This window comes from Purpureocillium takamizusanense, chromosome 8, assembly GCF_022605165.1.
Source record: "Purpureocillium takamizusanense chromosome 8, complete sequence".
Classification (NCBI taxonomy): domain Eukaryota; kingdom Fungi; phylum Ascomycota; class Sordariomycetes; order Hypocreales; family Ophiocordycipitaceae; genus Purpureocillium; species Purpureocillium takamizusanense.
Genome location: NC_063075.1, coordinates 293,420 through 316,972, shown reverse-complemented (window position 1 = coordinate 316,972; position 23,553 = coordinate 293,420). Strand labels below are relative to the sequence as shown.

The 23,553-nt window shown below is 56.9% G+C and overlaps 9 protein-coding genes across 9 annotated transcripts; 1 reads left to right on the top strand and 8 right to left on the bottom strand.

Moving 5' to 3' along the window:
* Positions 1 to 51: 51 nt before the first annotated feature.
* JDV02_008129 (uncharacterized protein) lies at positions 52 to 2,375 on the bottom strand. The gene is made up of 2 exons (XM_047989696.1): positions 1,550 to 2,375; positions 52 to 1,499 (listed from the first exon to the last, which is right to left on the bottom strand). Exons 1-2 carry the CDS (start codon positions 2,202 to 2,204, stop codon positions 253 to 255), a joined length of 1,902 nt encoding a protein of 633 aa, XP_047845701.1. The 5' UTR covers positions 2,205 to 2,375; the 3' UTR covers positions 52 to 252.
* A 556-nt stretch (positions 2,376 to 2,931) lies between these two features.
* On the bottom strand, positions 2,932 to 4,219 carry JDV02_008128 (uncharacterized protein). Its single transcript, XM_047989695.1, has one exon. It carries the CDS (start codon positions 4,129 to 4,131, stop codon positions 3,028 to 3,030), a length of 1,104 nt encoding a protein of 367 aa, XP_047845700.1. The 5' UTR covers positions 4,132 to 4,219; the 3' UTR covers positions 2,932 to 3,027.
* Positions 4,220 to 4,621: 402 nt separating this feature from the next.
* On the bottom strand, positions 4,622 to 6,002 carry JDV02_008127 (uncharacterized protein; the record flags this gene model as incomplete). Its single annotated transcript, XM_047989694.1, has 4 exons — positions 4,622 to 4,816; positions 4,913 to 5,425; positions 5,482 to 5,667; positions 5,727 to 6,002. The coding sequence occupies 4 exons, from the start codon at positions 6,000 to 6,002 to the stop codon at positions 4,622 to 4,624; spliced, it is 1,170 nt and encodes a 389-aa protein (XP_047845699.1).
* A 1,419-nt stretch (positions 6,003 to 7,421) lies between these two features.
* On the bottom strand, positions 7,422 to 9,434 carry JDV02_008126 (uncharacterized protein; the record flags this gene model as incomplete). The annotated part of the gene is made up of 2 exons (XM_047989693.1): positions 7,422 to 8,487; positions 8,565 to 9,434. The coding sequence occupies 2 exons, from the start codon at positions 9,432 to 9,434 to the stop codon at positions 7,591 to 7,593; spliced, it is 1,767 nt and encodes a 588-aa protein (XP_047845698.1). The 3' UTR covers positions 7,422 to 7,590.
* A 351-nt stretch (positions 9,435 to 9,785) lies between these two features.
* On the bottom strand, positions 9,786 to 14,155 carry JDV02_008125 (uncharacterized protein). The gene is made up of 6 exons (XM_047989692.1): positions 12,891 to 14,155; positions 12,765 to 12,819; positions 12,191 to 12,697; positions 11,940 to 12,125; positions 10,323 to 11,867; positions 9,786 to 10,260 (listed from the first exon to the last, which is right to left on the bottom strand). Exons 1-6 carry the CDS (start codon positions 13,052 to 13,054, stop codon positions 10,060 to 10,062), a joined length of 2,658 nt encoding a protein of 885 aa, XP_047845697.1. The 5' UTR covers positions 13,055 to 14,155; the 3' UTR covers positions 9,786 to 10,059.
* A 752-nt stretch (positions 14,156 to 14,907) lies between these two features.
* Positions 14,908 to 18,165, top strand: CTK2_3 (Beta-glucosidase). The gene has a single exon (XM_047989691.1). The coding sequence runs from the start codon at positions 15,867 to 15,869 to the stop codon at positions 18,129 to 18,131; it is 2,265 nt and encodes a 754-aa protein (XP_047845696.1). The 5' UTR covers positions 14,908 to 15,866; the 3' UTR covers positions 18,132 to 18,165.
* Positions 18,166 to 19,165: 1,000 nt separating this feature from the next.
* Positions 19,166 to 19,537, bottom strand: JDV02_008123 (uncharacterized protein; the record flags this gene model as incomplete). The annotated part of the gene is made up of 1 exon (XM_047989690.1): positions 19,166 to 19,537. One exon carries the CDS (start codon positions 19,535 to 19,537, stop codon positions 19,166 to 19,168), a length of 372 nt encoding a protein of 123 aa, XP_047845695.1.
* Positions 19,538 to 20,317: 780 nt separating this feature from the next.
* Positions 20,318 to 20,986, bottom strand: JDV02_008122 (uncharacterized protein; the record flags this gene model as incomplete). Its single annotated transcript, XM_047989689.1, has 1 exon — positions 20,318 to 20,986. One exon carries the CDS (start codon positions 20,984 to 20,986, stop codon positions 20,318 to 20,320), a length of 669 nt encoding a protein of 222 aa, XP_047845694.1.
* Positions 20,987 to 21,544: 558 nt separating this feature from the next.
* Positions 21,545 to 22,750, bottom strand: JDV02_008121 (uncharacterized protein; the record flags this gene model as incomplete). Its single annotated transcript, XM_047989688.1, has 1 exon — positions 21,545 to 22,750. Exon 1 carries the CDS (start codon positions 22,619 to 22,621, stop codon positions 21,545 to 21,547), a length of 1,077 nt encoding a protein of 358 aa, XP_047845693.1. The 5' UTR covers positions 22,622 to 22,750.
* Between the last annotated feature and the right edge of the window lie 803 nt (positions 22,751 to 23,553).

Here is a 23,553-nt window from a genome sequence, read left to right as displayed (position 1 = left end):
TCTGCCTTACGCTAAAAAGTACCGGCAATAGCCGGATTAGCTAAAGAAATGATCTGGATATGGTGCTGAGAACACCTGTGGCTTTTGCATATATATCAATGCCAGCCTTGAGACACTCTTTATGATTGTACACAGTAGAGGGCTCTGAACACCGGCTTATAAAGACTGTAGATGGAGACGACGCCGCTCACGAGTGCTGTAATTCAACGGCTACGCATCTTGTAGCATGGCGGTGGCCAGACTGACATGGACTCAAATGTCACCATAGGCGTACAGGTCCTCCACGAGCCCCTTGATTTGCAGGGCCAGCAGCCTCGAGTAGAAACGGCACAGGGCCAAGTTACCACCGTGAAGCCAGAGTCCTGGGTGCCCGCTCTTCTGCCAGATGCTTCTCATCTCCCCTTCTTCGTTCAGGCCCCAGGCATCATTTACCTTGTCTGCCACGTCGTCGCCAAACATGACCCTCGTCTGTGTGCTCATGTTGTCGTACCCCGTAGCGAGAATGATCTCGTCCGCGTCCAACTCGGATCCGTCCGCAAATCGGATGCCGCTGGGGAGAAACTCGGAAATCTCCTGGCCCTGCTTGATCTTGATGCTGCCGTCGGCAATGAGCTTGGCAGCGCCAACGTCGATGTAGTATCCCCCGCCACGCTGGAAGTACTTGAAGAATAGGCCCGCATCGTCCGGGCCGAAATCAACTTTGAAGCCAGCTTTAGCCAAGCCGTCCAGCATTTCCTTGTCGTGCTCCCTTTGAAGCGCGGCGACCTTGACCTGCACGGCCTTGAGCACGGCGAGTGGCATCCCCTGTACAATCATGTCCGAGTCGTCGACCGGTGGGCCGTCTTCCGCGTACAAACCATTGAATGCAACGTCCAAGATTGCTTTAGAAGACACCACATTCGTGCTTGACCGCTGCACCATGGTCACGTCATAGCCCTTTCCCAAGTAGTCTTGGGCGATGTCATGAGCGGAGTTGCAGCAGCCCACGATCACGGCTTTCTTTCCAACAGAGCCCTCTCGTGCGCCGGAGAACTCAGACGAGTGGCAGAGCACGTCTCCCTTGAATGTCTCTGCGCCCTTGAAAGTCGGCTGGCTCTTCAATCCAGAGGCACCCGTGGCCTGGATGATGTGACGTGGACGAAGCTCTCGCGTTTGCGTTGACCCATCTCCGAGTTTCCGCGTGACGCTCACCGTCCAAGCGCCCTCTTTGTCATTCCATTGACTGTTTGCAAGTTCTGTGTTCGTCCAGACGTTCAGCTCCATCAAGTCTGCGTATGACTCAAGGAACTGTGCAAGCTTGTCCTTGGGGGTGAAGACGGGCCATTGAGGTGGAAAGCTGAGGTACGGCATATGGTCATACCACACGGGATCGTGCAGCACAAGTTGGTGATATCTTTTGCGCCAGTTGTCTCCCACGCGGCCGTTCCTGTCAATGATCAATGCTTTGACACCCAAAACCTGAAGTCTGGCCGCTGCGGTTAAACCTGCCTGCCCGGCCCCTGGAGGGATGTCAGCAGGCGCTCCTCGATAAAAAGGTAGGCGGGCTTACCAACTATGAGCACAGGAGGCTCGATTCCGTCATCAAGAGATACCTGTGCGGCCCGCCGGTCGGCCCAATTCTTGCCATCAGTGCGGCCTCCATGCTCAACCCCAAGGGGTCGGCGAGCAAAGGTCTCTTCTTGACAACCATTGAGCTCTTGCAGGCAGGTATAGATTGTGTAAATTTTCCATTTTCGGTCTTCAAGTGCTAGGCGCAAGGTGCCCTCGCCCGCGCCGGTGGCAGTCTCGAAGCGGAAGAAGGCGTGGATGCCGTTGACGCCGGCTCCGCCATCTATTGGCATCATCATTGGCCGCCTCACCGGCGAGCCCGCGGTGTCTAGCTCAAGCCGCCTTAGCCGGAAACCATCCTTGGATTGGGCGCAATGCTTCAAAAAGGCCAATATGCCGTCGGTTCCTTTGACGGTGCGAAAATTCCACGAAAGTGCCAGATGGTCGCGCCAGTAGCCGGTGCGGGCAAACAGCCGAGACACTGCCTCGAAATTGGCCGTGGATATAGCTGCATTCAGTGCCTCGACTGCCGCGCGCGCCTCGGACTCGGCATCTGCGGACGTGGCATCGGCCGGCGGCGGAAAGCCGGCGAGAGGCAGGTTCGTCGACCCAGGGAGGAGGTGGACCGTCTCTGGCGGAGCGGCAGCGGCAGCCATGGTGACGATAGATACGGACTTCCGTAGGGACCAGGACAGATCAAGCCGGAGCCCTTATAGTTCGATGTGGGATACCACTGTAGCTGTTTGACTCACGGGAAAGCACGTTGGGGTGCTACAACAGATGGGGAGGCAACAACACGTGCAACATATGTTGGAATTCGACGATGCTGATGACGGGCTGATTGCGGGGTTACGGGGGAGAATCGGAGCTTTATTTGAGTTCCCAGAGCTGCTGCACATGTGCTGATTCCTCAGCCGACATTCGCAGGTCGCCGACAGCGGGCCGCCACACTCAAGCTCGGCATTTGGCCTGCATATTGGGTCTCCATGCCTCGTTCATCATACGCGGATCCAACTGCAGTGCAACGCAGGTCGACACCGCCTCCAACGAGGTGCAACGGGCAAACTGACGACGTGGTCAATCTCACTGTCTCACCGCGGGCTTATCTTGTCTTTTCCAGGGTACGAAGCGTCTTAGAGCCTGACGGGCAAGCGGGGAAGAAGTACAGTATATATTTAGAACACATCAACGTGGAAAGTAGACGCTACTGTCGTGAGGAGCACATGCAGTCGCGATGCTGGGGTTTGCGGCGCTGTTCCCATTTCATTGGGGCTCACTCGTACAAATGTGACGATCCGAGCCCATCCGTGATCAAGTACATCAAAGAGATCGAATTGGCCAGACAACACTAGGGCGCGGCCGACTCTCATGGCATGAGGTGAAGCTGATGGCCAGCTGATAGCAGGCCCCTCGGCACTGTGGCCTCCAGCTCACGCCATGAGCCTCATGCACGAGCCGAGTATCCTGCTTCACATCTGCTCACGGAGCGATAGGCCGACCATACTTAACCAGCACATGCCAAAGAAGCTTCAGCTCCTGCAGGACCTCTTCGTACGTTCCCCTGTCGCGCCACTCATCTCGATTGTCAAACAGATCTTGGGCTGCCTTGCCGATTGTCCGCGCGTCGACCCGCGACGCAGCCACCCTGGCGGCCAGAGACGGCATATCGGGTCCGCGAAAGTTGGGCGGTATGCTTTCCACGGGCAGCTGGAAGCCGCCATTGAACCTGACCGGGAATCCAAATCTCTCGCCAATGGCCTTGAGGACCCTGCCTGTGTCCCCGTCCGCGAACGACCCGTCCGCTACCAGAGCCTCAACATCGCGGCCCAGGCGCACGTCGCCGTGGACTTGTGCCTCGACCATGTGGTCCAGGTTGTGGCTAGCGCTCTCGGTGCGGAACTGTCGAGGCGTTGTCAAGCTTTCTCGTAGCAGGCTCATCACGGAAGCGGGCCGGACGTCGCTCACGCCCAGGGCAAAGTCCCGGGTGAAAGACTCCTCTAAGATCGCGGACAGGATAGCGTCGAACTCGTCAATGGTGCCTCGAAACTTGGGGTCCTCTTGCGAGCCGCCAAAGGTAAACGTCGATCTGCGCGACACTTCGGGCTTTAGAACTAGGTAGCAGGAACCAAAGCGAGGGGCCGGGCCGTCTGGGTGGCAAGTGAGGTCCAAGGCGCCGTACTTGGGCCGCTCAGCCGCTCGAAGCTCCGGACCGTCATGGTACGCCCCAGAGAAAAGGCTCTTCTCCCAGCTGTCGCGAGGCCCATCCAACACCGTCGATACCAAGCCGTTCGAGATTCCCGTTTCGAACTGGTTGCGGTAGACGCCGTCTTCGAGCAGCGCTTGCGCAACGACCCGAGACCCGACCGGCCGGTCAGGGTGAAAGTGTATCGCGACGTGTGCGTGGTCGCGCACGGCGGATCTGACTGCGTCGGCGGTTGAAGAGTCGACATTAGACATGTTCATGATATGCGAAATCGTTCTGAGCGCCTCAGTGCGCAGGCCCTGTGCCTGCTGTCTGATGCTGTTGATGGCATTGCGCTGTGCGAGTGTCAGCGTGTCGCATTCTGCGACAGCCGACGACATTTTTAGAAGGGAACAATTTGATCTTATGATTCGAGTAAAAGTGCCACTCGCTCCCGCAGGCGCAATTGCAAGCGGCGATGAGTCTACTTATAACACAACGCGTTGTCGTGTTAAAATGTCGAAAGCTGAGTCACTTGATTGAAGGAACGCTTCCCACTAGAAGATGGTAATAGGAGGTATTCATTTAGGCGCAACGGACCAAGCCCCCAACCCTTCGTTAGTCGCCCGCAGACTCACAACATAATACGAGGAACGCGAGCATGGGCCTTGAGTCACAGCCGCCCCAACCTGTGGTCAGTCCAAGTGCTGCAACGAACAGACATAACAAGAGCTTGCTGTCAGGATGGTGCACGTTGCGTTGACGTGCAGACTACACAGGCAACAAGCTTTATTTCCAGCCACTATTAATCTAGACTCTGAAACTATCAATAGGGACATTAATCTACCACGGCCCAGCGTACCATCTCCTCATGACCGCGAATAAACGGCTTTAGCCACTTGGATTGCCGTTGAATGCCAGCAAGTTGACAGTGCCGGCTGGAATCCCCTGCAATGCATCCTTGGTTCCCAACTCCTTGATTCGCGAGCAAAGCGCATCTCCGCCCAACTTGCCCTCCAAGGCCGCCAGGTAAGCCGCCAGGCCAACGATATGAGGCGTGGCCATGGATGTTCCAGACAAGACCTTCTTTTCCACACAAATAACGTTAGTAGAAGCTCTGCCAAGGTGTTCCATCTCGGGATATTGGTCCCGAGACCGAGGAGGTGAATGGACTGGACTTACGTTGCCCCCTCCTGGATACGTGGACTGGATGTTGCTGCCCGGCGCAAAAATGTCAACTGCCTGGCCATAGTTGGAAAACGTCGAGCGGCTATCGCGCTCGTCGGTGGCCCCGACTGTGCAGACCGTCGGTTCGGAACCCGGTGAGTCCGTTCCGACGTCGGTGTTGGAGTTGCCTGCGGCCGCGCCGATGAAGAACCCCCGCTTGACTAGACCGGCGGCTGCATCGTTCATCGACTTGGAGTACCCGCCCTCAAGACTCAAGTTGACGAACACGCCCTTGGGGCAGCTGTGCGTCTTATAATCGGTGGCGACGTAGTCCATGCCCGCAATGACAGCCGACCACGAACCAGATCCGCTATCATCAAGAACCTTGACTCCATATAGATTCGTCTTCTTGGCAATTCCATAGGTATTGCTGCCAATCGTGCCGGAGCAGTGCGTCCCGTGCCCGTTGCCATCCGTGGCCTGACCATCGACGAAGGACTTTCTTTGCGTGGCCCTCCCGCCAAAGTCCTGGAGCCGTGGTGAGTAGATGTATCTCATCGCAGGCTGGCAACTCGATAAAGTACCTTGTGGCTGGCATCAATGCCGGTGTCGACAACGTAGGAGCAAGTTCCCTCCCCGGCAGAGTCATCGTACGTATACGTACTGTTACCCAACTTCCGGTGAGAGACCCGACCTAGGCCCCACGTGGCATTCGCCTGATCAACAAAACCAGTAACGGATACAATGGAGTCTTGTTCAATGTACTCGATCTGCATCTCCAGTAGTCAGCCACTGTCCATGTGAGAGGGTAAGCAGTAGTGTGTTGTACGTCGGGGTGGCCCCGTAGGTTTTCGATAGTCGCCTCGTCAATCTTGCCGGCGAAACCTCTGAAGACCGTGTGGAATACATGATCCGCGCCCGCAGAGAGAAGGTTCAAAGAGTCATCCGACGCTGAGAGGGAGCCGCCTTCTTTGAACTTGACGATGAACTTGCCGGCGACCAGGTTGTTCCCGTGCACAATGAGGGGAGCAGGCTCGCTGCGCCCTTCTTGACCAGAGGCGCCTAAGGCCAGAGGCAGCATAACAAGAAGTATTGAAAATCGCATGTTGAATCCTGCTGTACCTTGGGGGCAAAACTTTAGAGGATGCTGCGATGGGCTTTACACATGAAGCTGAGACGTGCAAATCTAAGGCCCGTTTTCCGTCGGGAGGACTCGTCTCTATACAAGTTTATATTTGACGCCATATCACCGTCCCGAGCTCATGTGCAACACCCCTTTTGCCGGAAGGTCCAGGCATTTCCTCTCTCGGCAGGCCTGTGTTGATCTTCTTATGAAGCTCTGGCGCCGTAGACTTTGAGGTTAATAAAGGCTCCTATGAGAGACCCGAGAGCTTGGTCCATACCCACATACGGCTCTCTCTCTCGGGCAACTGCCGTTTATACGCTAGCTCTTTGAGACGAGTGCGAGAAACGCCATGTTTAATCTGCCGGCCACAGGTATGTTGTGTCACCGCTTCGCACTTACCATTGGTCGTGGACAAGTATACTAGCCCGAGTAGGATGCTCATTTCGACCTTTACGTCAATTAAGTTGTGAATATACTTTCACTCAATATGTATCGTGAGCCGCGTTTCATATCTTTCTTTGCCCTGTTCTACATAGAAATAAGTAGAGAATCTCATCTTAGAGTTTCGTGCTCGTCTACCATGTTATAGCTAACCCAATGCGAGTATTGTATTAGGTTAGCTGTGTCTCGGGGCCCCGCCCGCGCGCTCGACTAACGGTTACCGGAATCCTGGTTGAGGCGCGCTCGAAAGTTTCCCACGGAGAGCTCAAGCCGCCAAAAAATATGTTCTATTGGCCGAGGGATTCAAGGGTTCAGGATCTTGTCGTCCATTTGTCTCAAGCACAGTCTAATTGGAAAACCCGATCCGGCAACACGGATACGGAGTCTTGGCCGCCAACGGCATGCAGGTTTGGCAAGGCTGTGGGGCACCCGTACATGACACCTCCCAGGGCATTTAAATGGCTGTAATTAAAATAAACAAAGCACTCGCGGGGCTTTGAGAGGTCGAGTGCCGCACATATTCCTCCTGCGCAAGAAGTCGAACAAGGGTCCAGCTGGTGTCTACCTCGTACATCTAGTCTATGCAGACGTCATGAGCCTTAGAACAAGGACCTTCCCATTGAGTCGATCTATTCTCCGTAGCTATAACTGAAAACGCGGGGCAGCGAATGGTGGGACAACAAGGCTCACTGTCTATGGATGGCGTCCTGGGACCGACACTGTACAAATAACGGGCCCAGGCGTGGTTGATGTCGTATACCGCCATTGGGTAATCACTAGCTACGGGACGAAGCAAATGTAGCGATGTGGTCACTCAATCGCTGCCATTGTACATGAAGAGTTTTGCGGTAATGCTACGCTGCAGCCCGACTTACACGGTGGACGCAGCAGCACCAACGCGCGCCCATGCAGAGAATAAGCGATCTAACAGGCCAAGCTCAGAGCAAGCATTCGTTTCCTAGGCTCTCAAGCCAGTATTTCTGCACTAACTATTACAAATTCCCCAGGTCGCTCTATAAGTTGGGGGAATTGCTCTCAGGCAGATGGCGGACTCCACGAGCCATCATCCAACCTGAGCCTGTCATTCTCACTTGCCACCCGTACCTCCCGTTTCCAGACGGAGCACTCATCGGGGGAGGTGCGCTCTGTCCATCGGACACGGCCACCAAGGGGCGCAGTCAGGCTCACACTCCGTGCCCTCGGGAGGCACCCTCCCCGTCTCCATGTAGTCCCGGACGTATCTCTTGGTGCATTCGCTCGGCGAGGAGAGAAACGCGCAGTGGCCGACGGATTTCTGCAGCAGCACCCGCGACCCGGGATGCCCACGCGCGACCTTTGCGGCGCTCCGAAGCGGCGTGACGGGGTCGTACAGGCTGGACAGGAGCAGGAGCGGCGCCGAGGGCCGGCCGCTGCGGATGGTCTCATCGGGCCGCGGAGACTCGAAAGGGCCGTCGAACCGGTACTTGGGCCGGGTCTGCCAGCCGGAGCACGCGAATGGCACCTCGGCCCACAAGCCGCCGATATCAGGAGATAGGCCTTTCAGCTTCTGCGCGTAGGCTTCCCAGAATGTCAGGTCGCGGTCGGTTACATCCTTGGCGTCGCCGCACCTGACCGCCATGGAGGCTTGGTCCATCCAAGAATACTCGAGTGACCTGACTGGCGAGCAGGCATCTTTTTTGCTGCCGGTGATGCCCGTCCGCTCGAGAAGAAGCGTGTAGTTGCCTTGCAGCGCGTCGTGTAGGAGCGTCGCTAAGCCGTCAAACAGGTCCAGGGGAGCATACAGTGGATCCATCATTGCGATTCGAATCTCATCGCCGGTGATGACCGTTTCGGGGCCATCCGTGTTCGCAATGGCCCGGGGATTGTCGTCTAGGTCGGCCACGAGCTTGTCCACCCGCGATTTGATGGTCGTCCAAGACATGTCAAACGCTCTCCATAGAGGACAGAACGGACCGGCCTCGAAGCAGGACTGGTAGAAGTAGTCCACAACATGTGCAGTATCCGCGAGGTTCGTGGACCACTCCTAGATCCTAGTCAGCATTCATCACATAATGCCAGCGATTACCAGACGTCTAAACTACACGTCGCGACGAGTCTTACCAGATCAACGTACTCTTCACCCACCACCAAGCCGTCGAGTACCATTCTATGAACGCGACCCGGGAACATGGAGAGGAAAGTGTTTCCTAAGAATGTGCCATAAGAAGTGCCAAAGTACTGCAGCCTTGCCTCCGCCCCCATGTCCACGGAGGACCGTAACTCAAGTCTCTGCGCATCGTCCCTATGCCCTGACTTCGGCGCTTTCACCAACGCGGCTGACCTCGATTCCTCGATCTTGTCGACGATGGCGAGCATGTCGCGGGCCACCGAGGCGGTGGACATGAATTCTCGAATAGAGGATTGGCCTTTGTCGGCCTGCGCACAACGCTGCCCTCGAGCCGTGGCGTGTGCCCTGCGTCGCCGCAGCTGTTGCTTGGATCCATCTAGAAGCCCAAATCCCCGCATCTGCCACTCGGCAAGGTTGCCATCCGGCTCATCCTCGTAGCAGTTCGCCGTCGGTGTGCTGTAGAAGACGCCACGCGGGTCAAACGATAGCACGTCATAGTGTCGGTTCCCATCGACCATGCCTTGCAGGTAACGGCCATTCTTGATCATATGCACCACACCAGAGTCACCAGGCCCGCCCGGATTCGTAATGACGGTGCCGCCATAGCGATCATGGTCGGCGCCCACCTTGGCTGGCAATTTGGCGATGGCGATAGCAACTGTCCCATTGTTTCCGTCGCTGGAGTTGAGCCAGTCCAGCGGTAGAAGAAGCCGGGCGCACTGGAGACCGTCATAGCAAGGCGTGTATTGGAGATCCCACGACGGCTCGATGTGGCTCCAATTGAAGGCGTTGCTGCCCACTGCCCGATGCGCCAACAAGCAGACCACGGCCAGCATCGACGTGGGCGAAGACACCGGCATCATATTGGGCACGCTTTCGGCAGGCGACCGACCGTGGTTGTTTCAACCGAGGCCGAAATCTGGGCCTGACCCAGGAACCGGCCGAGCTTTATTTGCCCACCTGGTCCGGGTCAATATCACGGCTCAAGCTGTCAGCACTAACGGCTACGGTAGCCAGCCACAGTCGTTGCGCGTACCAAACGGGCAGGTGAGGCAGACCATCCTGGAATCAATCTCATGGGCCGAGTTGAACACACTTGTGGCAATAGCAATCACGTTGCTCGTGGTGGCCGCATGTTCGGCCTGGGTTGTGCAACTGCTATGGACCATCCTACCACATTTGATGCCGCCGTGATTGATCACTGTATATCTCAATGTCGCGGTCGTGATATTCTCTTCTCAGGTATAGATACGGTTCATACTTCGTAAGAACCCGATACAACTTCCAAGTGTCCTCGCAGACGTAAAGATGTAAGCCCACAAACACAAACTGAACCCATTGTTCCCTTCCAACTCCAATCCGGTATCAATGTCCTGTTCGAAAATCCACACATCGCACCACTGGTATACAAATATCCTACAACACCATAGCAAAGCAAAGAATTCGACAAAAACAAGAAGAAAAACCCCGAGCCTTCGCCCAAGTCGCTCACAGCGCGTCCCTGGACTTGTCCACCACCATGCTCATGGACAGCAGTTCATCCAGGAAATCGCGCTGCTCGCCCCCTTTCCTTGCGTCTTTCTCACCCGTAGCAGTGGCAGTGTACATCTTGTCCACCTTGGCGGTGCCCTCTGCTTTGGACCGGACAGTATTGAGCTCCGTCCTGTTGTCATGGGTCGCTGGGCGGTTCTAGAAAGACAAGGGTCAGTATTGATCGCTCAGCAGGTGAAGCAGACGGCGTCAAAACTCACTTCCTGGACGTCGACCATGATTTCTTGCGAGACCATGATGCCGCCAAACATCTGCTTGGCGCTGTGCTGTTGCAGCTCGGCAAGCTCTTCGACACCGGACGAAGCACTCATCGAGCCCAGCTTATGTCCGTCTTCAAAGCTGCTATCGTCCCTTGCATGGAACACGGAGCTGGGATGAGATGTCACGCGCGAGAGCTCTTCCTGGCTTCGTGTAGATGGGAGCCTCGAGGAGTGTGTCCCGCCGCGCCGCCGCCCAGGAAGCGCGTGGCTCACGCTGTCCACGGCCCGCGAAAAGGACGACTTGGGCTTGTCGGCCCCGCGAGTAGTCGTGCTCTGGCGCCTCGCCGTGTCCCCTTGTGGCACGTACGACATGTCGCGGTGCACCATATGCGAGAACTCGACGTGGTGAGGCGACCCCTCGTACGTGAGCTGCCTCAGCTTAAAGAAATTGAGCGGTGTGAACTCGCACTGCGCCGACTCGACGGTAGCGTGGATGGGCAGCACGATCCGGAAGGCAATAAGAGTGCTCGTTGATGGCCGTGGTACCTCCTCGCAAGTGAAGCAGGGCACCTGAACCTCGCGCGGCAGAAGCGTCGCCTCGTCGAACCTCGAGTCAAGGGACTGTCGTAGCGCGGAGATGGCGTGGCGAAGATCCGACGCGAAGAGTCTCTCTTGCGTGGAGGCGTGCTCCATGGTCTCAAGCCTCTGCGCCAACGCAAGCACAGTCATGCCCCGGTGACGAGCCAGGAACCTTGACTGCCAGGGCTCAAGGTGGTCCATGTGCATGCCTACCGTGGGCAAGAGGTTCCTGGCGTCCCTCTGTGCCAGCACATCGAAGCCGCTGCGATCAAGCCTCGCGCGGACGGCAAACATGCCCAAGTGGACGCCGGGCCCTAACATGGCGGCCTTTTCGTTATGAGTCGACATGCTCCTCAGTCGCGCTTCGAGGTCTTGCGCCTTGACCTGCATGCTGGACCGGATGCCTCCAACGACCTGGTGGACTTCGGCGAAGCGGTAACCCGCCGCCTCCAGATTCTCGGCGTCACGCTTCTGGTCCACCTGCCGGACAAGGAACATGAGACAGCCGCGACCGTACTCTTGAAGATGCGTTGGAGAGAGCCCTTTCTCGGCCAGACTCTGGAAGATGGACTTGTCCTTGGCCTGGCTGGTTTGATCCACGGCCTGACTGCTCCCAACGCCTTGCGCAGTCATGGGCCGACTGCCCAGCGTGGAACTGTCGCCGGTGGTGAAGATCTCGTCCCAGAGGACGCCGACGTTGGTGAGCGTTTCCCTCGTGCGGCTCGCCAGCGCAGTCGCGGCGAGGCAGAACAGCTCGCGCAGGATGATGTCGTAGTTTTCAATCAACAAGCCGTCGTCGCCTACAAGCCGCACCCCAGCCCTGCCGGCCATGTTGCCATCGGGCGACAGCCGGCCAATGTGGTCCGCCATCTTGGCGACGACTGCAGCGATGGTGTTCCAGTTGCGAGAGGCCCGGAACATCCAGTGGAATAGGGGGTGGCCAGTGCTGAAGATGTCGTCATTGGACTGTGTGAGACACCGGTGGTCAGTACTGCTACAGGCTCCTTCTCAGCTGACAGCAGGAAGATGGGCACCAACCTTTGGTACCAGTGTGTCTGTCACAACCTCGGTGGGAAGGAAACCCTCCTGGTTGACCATGATTCTCCCCTTGCTGTCGAAGATGGCCGCCGCCAGGACGACTTGCTGGGACTTGCTGGCGTAGTCTCTCCTGATCCAGCTGGAGTACGCGGCGCTTGCGGTCATGACGACGCCAGCGGCAACCGACTTGTCTCTTGTCAGTATATGAAGCCCAATTTCCAACGGTCATCGCGGGGCTTGGGACACCGTACCAAACAGATGACCACGATCATGGCTTCGTGGCGGGACACGCCCTTGCCCGGCGAGTGCAGCTCGCGCAGTCTGTAGCTCGTACCAACGGCGGCACACCAGTGCATGCCAGACACGGCTCCAGCGAGGATCATGGCGCAACCCAGTCGCTTCCACCAGACGCCCTTCCACGTCGTTTCAAAGACGAAGAAGACGGCGAGCGCCGTGGCGCTGGCCGAGACCGCGATGATGGCCGATCCCACCACATAGGAGATCTTGTAAGAGCTCGTGTAGTTGCTAATCGACGAGTCGGCAAGGTAGTGCATGCCGCAGATGGCGCCGCCCGACAACAGGCCCGCGAGGCCGATCCGCCACCATTGGATGCGTCCGTTGCCGCTGACGGCGAGAAAGGCAAGGATGAGCACGAGAATCGGCACCAGGAGCGAAAGCACGGTGAGGCTCGTCGAGTACGCGATTTGAAAGGACTCTTGGCCGTTGAGCATGTAAATAGCCCTATTACCGATAAAGTGCTGTGAACGGTCGTCAACGGGGGGGGTTGCTCGGCCGAGCTTTTCACACCAACACGGCTCGACGTACCATGGACCAGATGGCGATGCCACCCATGGATATCGCGGCACCGACAAGTAAAAGCCTTTGTTTGGTCCGTCAGCCATTCAATCATCAGGCCCCGGCGTCGGAGGAGGGGGACCAAGAGGCGCCTACAAGTTGTGTACTCCCCTGTGCGACGTGCGACGTCGAATAAGCTCGAGGGTGGTGCTCGTGCCAATCAAGCTAATGGCATAGCTCAGGCACACAAACCCAGCATTGAAATCATACGGGACCAGCTGGTCCGCGTACTGCTGTAGCAGTTCCTCTGAGCTCGACATGGCGCGGGCGGCGAGGCGTCAAGTGGGTGGTCTTTAATGATGTTGACGCGAAGCCGTCACGACATGAAGCCAGGCAGACCCAAGACGTCCGTCCGCGCGCGCTCGAGCAGGACACTTGCTACATATGTATCTACGTATCGCTCGCTCGCACGCGGAGAGCCAAGTCGCTACTACTACTAGTAGTAGCAGTCATCAGCCTGTTTGGTTTGTCTGGGCCCGGAAAAGGCCGAGTTCTGCTGGAGACATGGAGGGCCTTGGCTCGAGTGGAAACGGACCCCGGAGGCCAAAACGCACAGATGCAAGCTGAGCGACGCTACCCAAGTCCCCAGAATCCCGTGCAATCCCTTGTGCACAGCCAAAAGCCTCCGCAAGACTATTCCCACTCGCATCAGAGGCGGCGCACCAAGGGTACGAGACTGGTCTAGCACAGTCGCCGCGAGCATGGGGCGCGACGAGCTGGCTCCAAGGTGTACCCCTGTCCGAAGTCTTTAGCGTTGCCGAAGGTGGTGCTCGGAACGGCGTCATTGGGAACTAAAGTGCTAGTATGCTGCTGAAAAAGAAAAAAGGCCGGCGTCGACGGGAAAAGCCAGCCAAGAGGGAGGGCAACAGCGCCCGCCGTCTGGTCTTGGTCATCCATCGTGTCCAGTCGACGCGACGGGCATGGAGGGGGGGGGGAAAAGGAAGAAGAAGGGAAAAAATGAAAGCTCTTTGTCCAGCAGACCGTCTCCGCTGGCGCCACCAGCGACACATATTCCCTCACCAGTCGCTCAGCTTTGCTTTGTCGGCAGCGCAAAGAGCTCCTCCCCAGGGGAGAATTCCGTCGCTATGTATCTATGTGCCCTCTTTCCTCGTCGTCGCGTACTCGATAGGTAAGCGGGGAACGAGGGGCGTGAGCGCGCAAGGGAGGGAGCAACGAGGGGGCGCTCCAAAGGACGTTGGAGAGTATTCGTGGAATGACACGGTCCTCGTTGTTGATCAAGAGCCCGTGCAGTGCAAAGCGAGGCGCCACCATGCCGATCATTTCGTCGTCAACGTTCCGGAAACCGAACAATGAGCACAGGCCGCGTTCGCCCCTGACCCGATGAGGACAATGTTAAGTCGAGCAGAAAGTCTGGTTTGACAGGAACACCCGGGGGCCCTTTGGGGCGGACGGTGAACGGCGAACGGATCGCGGACGTGCAATCGTCTGACTAGGGGGGGGGAGGGGGGTCGATCGGTCGCGAGGGAGTCTCGGCCCCTCCATTCGGCAGCCTTGGCCGACATGGACGCAAGCCACCCCTGCCATCCGAGGTCCCCGCGGGCCAGGGGCCTCTCGCGGCGAGCGGCGAGATTGAGTGGCCATTGGGGTGGCGTGCGCCACGGGCAAACAGCAGAGAGGGGGCCATGGGCGAGGGAGGCACAGTCTCACCTCACAGGCGCCCCCGAACCGAGATCTAAGTCATATCCGATGCCTCTTATTGAATCCTCCACCACGATCCGCTGGATCGACCACGATGCCGGGACGCACAGAAGTGGATAGTATTGGTTGCAGTCCGGTGACCCAAGCCGCTGGGCACGAGATGCCGCGTCTGATGGGACGCTGCAGGCAGTGCAGGCAGACTCGACGTTCAGGCCCTCCGCACTTGGTGCATGATGAGGTGTGTGTCTACGTATTTCGTACCGTAGATGGGATGGCAGATGGGAGTCCAAGCGGCCGAGACGAGGGAAGGAGGCTTGACTGGACGTAATAATAAACAGTCGTCCTCCAACGTTTGAGCTTGCCCCTGACTGGCCCTGGCCGACATACCGTACGGCGTACACACACACACACACACACACACACACACACACACACACACCCACCCTCCAGCCCAGCCCAGCCCAGCCCAGCCCAGCAGCAGACTGATCGAAGAAACCCCTAACCCGGTCGCCGACTCCTCCCAACTCTAGCGCGTCCGTTTCAGTCCAGTGCTAAGCCGGTCCAGAGTCCTTCTATAGTACTAGGTAGTACCGTGGTAGTCACTTGGTACAGTACAGTACTCCGTACACACACGAGAAATAACGAGCCGGCGCCACGATATCTCGACCACCAATCGCGAACCCTACGCCAGCTACGCTCAACTCTCACCACTGCAAGCGTCAAGTCCACCAACCCCTACGGACCGCCGCACGGGGCGCCATCAGAGAATGGCGCGCGCGCGCCGCTGGTCTTCCCGTCGGCACGACGCCGCAGCCACCGCGGTGCGGTCCAGGCGCCGCACCGCGGGTACTGGTTGGCGGCGGGCGGGCGGTTCGGTCGGTCGAACTGGAGCGAGAGTTTGTTGTTTTCGGGCAACCTGCGAAATGACCACCCCCCGGTCCCCGGCACTGCATGGTTACAATGCTATCCAGTCCCCTTGCAGCAGCGCGCCGCCCGAGTTGAAAGCACGCTGGGCTAGGCGGTTCCCATTATGGCTCATCACTGTGACCAACGAACCCTATTGATTCCTCCAGCTTCAAGCCGCACCGGGCGTGCCATGGACGCAAGGGCCATGAGGACTATGCGGGATAGTTTTATGGTTCGCCCGATGATGGAAGGCGCCCAATAATCTGAATTCGACTGTACTTTGTATATAACGGCGGCTGAGGCTGTTTGAGAAGGGGGGGGGTTCCTTCTTCTTATGTCGGAGGCCTTGCTCGCTGGCCTGTCGAAGCACATATACACAGCCTGAATAGCTTCAAACAGCAGTTGTTTCTTTGTCGATTTCCCCTGCCTGCGGGTGGTTTCCCGGAATAAGCCACAAAGCAGCTAGCCCTTTTCTCCGTTGCCGTTTCGAATACCCAGTCAGTCACCATGCGGATCCTCCTCCTCTGCACCGCACACAACTCGCTGTCCCAGAGGCTGTCCCTGGTCTTATCCAAGAACCACTCCGTCACAGTCGAATACGCTCTATCCGATGCCACCGTGATAGAAGGGGTGCGCCTCGCCCAGCCCCACCTCATCATTTGTCCCTTCCTCACCACGCGGGTACCGCAAGAGGTCTACGGCTCCTACCTCACCCTCATTGTCCACCCCGGCCCGCCTGGTGATGCCGGCCCCAGCGCCTTGGACTGGCTTCTTATGGGCGATGACGGAACAGAACCCGACTGTAGCGCCCTGCTCGAACCCGGTCGACTCTCCCTCAGCGCAAAGGGCCGCAGCCACTGGGGGGTTACTGTCCTCCAAGCCATAGGAGAATTCGACGCGGGCCAGGTCTGGGCTTTCGACCAATTCCCCGTAGACATCGACGAGTCAGGTCTGACCAAATCAAGCTTATATCGTGGGGCCATCACCCGCGCCGCGATATCAGCCGTCCTTGCCGCCATCGAACGAATCGAACAAGCACCATCCATATCGGAGGAAGCCTTGAGCTCGCTGCCGAGCCCACCTGAGTCGCCTGCATGTGGTCGTAACGCGCAGCCATCAGATCCACACCCAGCTTCCAAGATACACCCGGACATCGTGGCCCGTAAGGAATATGCCCTCTCTTCCGTCAGCTCTGGGGAGCAGTTCCGCGGTGGACAGACGCGCTGCCGTCCATTCCTCAAAGCAGCACATCGCGACTTCGACCCCAAGATACACACGGCAACGGAGATTGCGCGCAGGATCCGAAGCGCAGACTCCCAGCCGGGCTGCCTCAGCTCCGTCTTCGGCCCCAAGCTGTATCTGTACGGCGGGCTCGTCGAAGAGGCCGTGGCGTCCGATGTCTCGCCGGGCAGCATCGTCGCCATCCGCGATGAGGCGGTATGCGTTGCTGCTGCGGACCAACAGGGAATCTGGATAACACACATTCGGCGCGTCAAGTCGAAAACGGATCCAGAACTCTGGCCAAAAGTTCCAGCCGCTTCGGGCCTTGTCCAGCTTGGGCTCGTCCCGAATTCGTGGCTGTCGGCGGATGTCCCCAACACATGCATAAAATCAAGCGTCGATGAGTGGACAAGGAAGAGCAACACATCTTTCCAGGAGATTTGGGTGGACTTTGCCGTGGATGAGAACAGGCACGTAGCTTACGTTCACTTTGAACTGTACAACGGTGCCATGAGCACCGCTCAGTGCAAGCGTCTTTGTGAATGCCTGAGGGCTTTGCTCCGGGCGGCGGACAATCTGCCCCTGACCGCTGTTATTCTCATGGGTGGTAGGTCATATTTCAGCAACGGCATTCATCTCAACGTCATTGAGGCCTCTCGTGATCCGGCGCTCGAGTCGTGGTACAACATCAATGCCATCAACGATGTCACTCAGTTGATCCTAGGCGACTTCCCGTCACGCGGTGTCACCACAGTCGCGGCGGTTCGCGGCAACTGCGCTGCCGGTGGTGTCGCCCTGGCAGCCGCATGCGACGTCGTCCTGGTGGGCGAGCACGTCGTCTTGAACCCAGCATACCGGGCGTTGGGCCTACACGGATCCGAGTTCCACGCTTTGAGCTACCCCGGTCGCTGCGGCACAGACGGAGCTACCACACTCTTACGGTCGATGACTCCTCTGAGCGCCGACGACGCCCTTGACTTGGGCCTAATTGACGTAGTGGTGCCAGGCCATGGCGACATGCTCGATGCGGCGATTCAGCAACGAGTGGACGCCCTACTGGCACCGAAGTCATGGCCATTTCGCAATGTCTCGCTCGGACGATGGAAGCGGGATGTCGACCTGTCTGCTGTCGCGCTCGCCCAAGCCCGCGCTGCAGAGCTGGCGCAAATGTCCATGGACTTTTGGAGCGCACGATCAGAGCGCTACCACGGACGTCGTCGCGCCTTTGTGCGCAAGACGAAGCCTTCGTCAACGCCTCTCCGCTTCGCCTCACACCGGAGGGGCAAGTCCATGCTGGACCAAGAGGAGCTTGATTCCTTCGACTCGGTGGAGTGGTTCGCGGAGAGGTCGAGAGCAGATGGGATAAGGCAGCTCTGCGGACAAATCTCGCAACTTGCTGACGATTTCTCACGAGCACCTCCTGACGATCGCGCCTCAGAAAAGGCGTCTGGGCCTTCAAAGCTGTCGGTTCGCAAACCGGGCAGCACCGAGGGGGTCGATCACACTTCTTCTTCTTCTGGCCTTCTATTCCCTTGTTATTATACCCTGTAGCCTTCCCATAATACCAGAGCCCCATGTCCTTAGCAACTTTCAGCGCTTCAACCGCGACGCTGATGTTCTAGCCTCCATAATATGATGAATGCACAACGAGAATACGATAGCCTTTGGATTGTTACGGAACACCCCTAGTCCTAGGTAAATCATGGCGAAAACAGCGCCACACATAGTACTCCCGCTCAGAAAGGGAGGTGCCGTGGCTGGCGATACCAAAGTCAATGGCCAGCGGCCGTCGTCGCCCCCAAGTCCAGCCGTATGATCAACATCCATCCCCGCCGTGGGAGCAGTCTTTGCAAAAGAACGGCAATGCATCGCCGCATGGCGCCTCCTCCAACTTGTCCCCGGACCCCTTCCTGTTCAAGCACGTACATGAGCCGCCGGTGCGGCGCCGAATCCAAAACCTATCACTAGACTGCGCCTCAAGGACACCGTAAACGGCGTCGGTGGGCGTTGCCGGGATAGGATAGATGGTGTGCCCAATCTGTCCGCAATATGCCTGTGCGTCTTGCCATATGAGCGGAGTGGGGACGACAACCACAGTTGAGGTTTGGGCCAATGATGACCGCACGAATAGGACGGCGAAGAGACTGAACAATTTGGCGAGGTTCATGTTGGCTGATGCGATTTGCTCTGCTGCGCAGTTGACAAGTCGTATGTAATGTAAACTGTACGAAGTATATCTGCAGACTATCCGCAGCCTTGGGGGCAATATCGGCCGCACGGCGTCGTTATGCTGGGATATCGCAGTTAATAAAGCCTTGCATGAAACACGGTCGTATTCCGCGGTCATTACGATGCGGAGAAGGTTGCATTATGCGGCTTCACATAAATTCGCCTATTCGCTGACCAACACGAGAGCTGAAATCCTTCCTGGCTGCCAGGCTTCAGCTTTAACCCAGCCGTCAGTAAGATCCAGCCTCGCCCCCAGGTCGTGCCAGCTCTCATGTCCCTGAATGCAGGCGAGTCAATACAGCGAAGAGAGAATACTGTACACCAATTATATGAGAGACCCTTGGTGGAGAATGCTACTACTTTTTCTTGCCTGAGCGACTCGACCGCGATGCCACAGAGGGCTCCCTGGCAGCCTGCCCGGGTGGTGCGCGCCCCAGACCACTTCCTGTGTGGCTTGATGATCCCCCGGGGTGACCCTGGCCCTGGCCCTGGCCCTGTGTACTGCTTGAACCCTCCTTCAGCTTCTTCCAAGCCTTCTTTTCCTGCGACGTCGTGTACTTGTCGTAGAAACGGTAGCTATCGGGGCTGTCATGCTTGTCGCGCAGCTTCTTGGCCGTCTTGGACTTTTGCTCGGATGTCATAGCGCCATCGAAAAGAAGTAGAGCGGCGCCGTCCAGCGCGCTGAAGGTCCTGCTCTTTTGACTCTTTTTGCCTTTCTTATCAGACATTTTCTCTGCTAGGTCAGCCGGTCGAAGGGTTTCTTGGTGTTCCTTGCTGTATACGCCTGAGATTGCCTGGAGGGCGCACCAACGCATCAACGATTCAAGATACAGTTGCAATGCGAGGAAGAGACGGGCCGAGTGATCTTTTCGCGTTGATATAGTGGCCTTTACGATTGCACTTCATCACAGCTTCGTTGATCATGGGCACTGTTACCGAATACATGTATCGATCGTGAAGCCAGTGACGAGGAGCTATGTCTATTTCCTTTGTCACTTGTAACTTGACCTCCTTGATGCTGTGTCGACACTAAACAATGGTGACCTTTCGATTCTTGTTCTTCTATTTCCTTAGTCTACCGAGAGAACGTTGCGATGCACAGCGACTGTGTCGCTGTTGGCTGCGCGGGAGGAGTCGGAAGTCCGTGATGCCAAGCATGTTTGTCAAATCCGGATTAACTTCAAGAAAGACACGGGACAACAGAACATCAAGGTCATCATGGAGATTCTTGGAAGCTCACATGTGTGTCACTGTAGAGTCCTATTTACAATATGTGATGGAGGTTGAGGGAGACTAATAGATGCAGCATCAACAACGCTGCTTGTAAGTGCTTCATAGCACAAACCATGGCTGAACCTGCCTTTAGAGAAGAGTACTTATTTCAGCATATGGATGGAACATGAGATCAGCAAGAGAACATCCTCTAAGTTTTGCAGACTTGATATTTCAGTCCACTTTCAGTATATCTCTACGTTCCAAAAACTGCCGATACATGTAGCCACTGTGGGCTAATGCCGGCGCGAGCGATGGGACTTGGAACCCTGGGACTTCCCAGACTTACTGTGCCGCTGCTGCCTAGTAGACTGACTACTCTGAGCCTGCCCAGCCTGGCTGCCCTGCGCCGGCTCCGCCTGACTACTCTCGCTGTACACTCGGTACTGCTCAACGTCCATCTGAGTATACTGCACATTGGGCCTCCCATTGTAATAGTCGGCCATTTCCTGCGTCATCTGCGGGCCTGCGCGCACCTCTTCGGGCTGCATCTGACGGTTCACCTCCCGCTGAACTTCTTCGTTCACGCTCTCCACAACGCTGCTGCCCCCCTGACTATGAGCAGCTTCCATGTTACTCCTTGCAGCGTTGGAGTTTGCTTCTGCTTGGTCGCGCTCCTGCATTAGTCGAGGGTAATCCGCGTCCTCTGGCGAAAGCCTACGCAGCTCAGCGGACAGTCGGGCCTGCTCGGCCTCCCATCCGGCAGCACGATTATACGCCTCCCACGTGCTCTCCCATACTCTACGCGCGTTTGAGCCCGGAGGCGCCGCGTATTGGTACATGGGGAAAGCGTGCAGAGGGCCATATCTGTCTACAAAGCTTCGGATCTGGGCCGAGGAGCGACTGCCGCCGCCTAAAATCTGGGCAACGGCGTCGAGGAAAGTTTGATTACGAGAACGCGGCATGGCGATAAATCTTGTGTATTTGCCACTTGCTTTACTTTGCTTTTTCGTACGGTAGGGGAGAATGTCGAGAAAGGTAACGTGGGTGTGAGTTGCGGTCGTATGCCAATGGCTCAAGGGATTCCATGTTGTGGACGTCTATGGCACGCTCAAGAGGCGAATATATACTTCTCGCATACTGTCACAGAACTTTGCAACAACGCCTTACAAAGTTGCATCGTCGCAGTGATTCGCAGCCGATCACGGTACGTGCCTACGGAACAATCGTCCAGTCTTGTTGCGTTGGGCAACATTTTCAGCAGTAAAAGGGGTGGCGGTGATTTCGTCCATGTTCGTATAAGTGTTAAAGCTCGGAATAGCTCACGCTTACCCATCATCGTGTCGTTGTAGAGTACCATGGTACGGCTTGTAATTTCTGTTGGCGCTCTTACGATGAAAGACTATCGCTAGATATCTAGTTATTGACCAAAGTCCTTATAGAAGCCTCCGGTGATGTACACATTCTCTAACGTGGGCAATAGCATGATCATTAATGTCATAAACCTTACGCTAAAACTGTATTCACTTGCGCTTGGCTGCCGCATCTTCGCTTTCGATAGTTGCGAGTCTCTCGAGAACGATCCGCCTCGCTCGCTCCTCATCTCCGTCCGTCCTTTGCCTAGCCTCCTGCAGCGTCTTCTTGTACTTGGCGTTGGTCTGGTGAAACGCATCCAGCAGCCCCGTCGGCCCAAAGTTTTCGTCAAAGGCAAAGTGGTGGAAGTCGTGCTGCAGATTGGAGGACATCCATGGGATGTTGTAGCCAGAATGAGCGCAGATCGTCCCAAACTCGAGGGAGACAAAGATGAAAACCTGCTGTGCCCAGTGATGCGGCACAATCAGCGCGCCGAGGACGTTGGGCAATAGGTTCGAGAAGACATGCTCCGTAATCGTGCAGTACGTCGAGGCTATTCCCACGGGCGCGATGAACTCGTGGTGCTGCTTGTGGAACAGGGAATAGAGACGCTTGGAGTGAAACGACCGATGGATGTAGTAGAAGCCGACTTCTGTGCAGAGCATGTCGAAGATGACGGTGGCGACGGTCCGGAATGGGCCTGGCAGCGCAGCCGAGCTGACTGGCCTGATTTGGCCGACATGAACGGTGAGGAAGATGAGGGGTAGGGCGACGAGGAACTGGTTCCGTAGCCCGATGGCAAATATGCGCAAGTAATCTCGTCCGCTCACGCGAACAAAGGGCTGGGTCTTGTATTGGAACAACCATCTTGGCCATCCCGTCAGGTCCGGGAGTGCGAAGACGGCACCCCAGACCCAGAAGAAGACAGACGTGATGATAAAGGTACCCCATAGATTCAAGTTGTACTCTCCATAGGTGCGCTCGAGGTTGTCGTACACACTGCGACCATACGAGGAAGAATTGAAGAGTACGAACGACGAGATGAGAACAATGTTGGCGGTCAGAGAGCGAAGCTTTGATCCGTTGCCACCGAGGGCTGTTGTCGCGTACAACCATCTTTCTTTCTGAGGGATCGGTTTGCCCTTGAGATCGGTCGGGACGGGCCGCTTCGACGAGCGGTAGTGAGCTGTAGACACCGTCGCGGACATCGGCACTGCGTGCGAGCTCTCGATCTGTGTTGAGGCCATCCTTTCGTCTTGGGTGCTCGACCGTCGCAAGGGCAGAGAGTTCTACGGGAGACGTCGAGGTCAAGTCGTTTACATGCAGTACCCTCGGGGGAAGAGGGGAAGGGGTTTTTTTGCGAGTTTAGCCGCCGGACCGTGGTGCGGGTAGATCTCGAGACTATTATCTAAGTTAGTTATTTCGTAGTTTGCCGCCCAAAGAGCCTCGGCTCGAAGCCACTGACTCGCACTAGGACGGCGAAAAACGTCGGTCATGCGCACTGTCCGTGGCTGTGGCCGGGGGGGCACTTAAACACACGTGAGATACAGCTGCCGTTTCACCTTTCATGATGCCGAGCATAACCCCACAAATGATCGAAGCGTTCGTCGGGATGCCGGAGCATGGCATCAATAAACGACGCGGAAGGGCATGTCCTTACGAAGCACCCGAATGGGTCGCAATGGCCGTTTGCCATTTGTTCTTCCGTGTCCGATCATGCGGCCTAGTCGGTGGTCGAGCATACGAGAGGGCCAATCAAGCGTCGCGTTGCCGATGCTTACCGTTCCCCTGGGTGAGGGAAGTCGGCATTGAGGAATGGATGTGTAAGACAAACAGACTTTCTTCGGGAGGGGCACAGCGGGCCGGTAGAGGGGCCTGGGCACGCATGTTGCCCTTCTTCACGACGGAGCTGCCGTGTTGGGCTTCAACTGCCATTGACGGCGCCAATATGTTGCCAGACTGGACAAAATTGGTCCGTAGACAACAAGAGTTGCCCGAAGTGTTATTAGCAACATGTATACTGCACAAAGGTTGTCTCGCTCCGAAGCCAGATTCGGTATCACGCCGCGGCCATCTCCTCCACCAAGAAGCACATACAAGACAGTGAGGCGGCCAATCTGCGATGGCTGGCAAGCTACGCACCTATCTGGGCAAGCCGTGCGAGGCAAGGTGCAGGGTG

Coding starts and splice junctions, on each gene's coding strand:
- JDV02_008129 (XM_047989696.1), bottom strand. CDS start 2,204: ATGGCTGCCGCTGCCGCTCCGCCAGAGACGGTCCACCTCCTCCCTGGG. Junction 1,500..1,549: donor GCCTCCTGTGCTCATAGTTG/GTAAGCCCGCCT, acceptor ACATCCCTCCAG/GGGCCGGGCAGGCAGGTTTA.
- JDV02_008128 (XM_047989695.1), bottom strand. CDS start 4,131: ATGTCGTCGGCTGTCGCAGAATGCGACACGCTGACACTCGCACAGCGC.
- JDV02_008125 (XM_047989692.1), bottom strand. CDS start 13,054: ATGTCGAGCTCAGAGGAACTGCTACAGCAGTACGCGGACCAGCTGGTC. Junction 11,868..11,939: donor CAGACACACTGGTACCAAAG/GTTGGTGCCCAT, acceptor TGTCTCACACAG/TCCAATGACGACATCTTCAG. Junction 10,261..10,322: donor TCATGGTCGACGTCCAGGAA/GTGAGTTTTGAC, acceptor TTGTCTTTCTAG/AACCGCCCAGCGACCCATGA.
- CTK2_3 (XM_047989691.1), top strand. CDS start 15,867: ATGCGGATCCTCCTCCTCTGCACCGCACACAACTCGCTGTCCCAGAGG.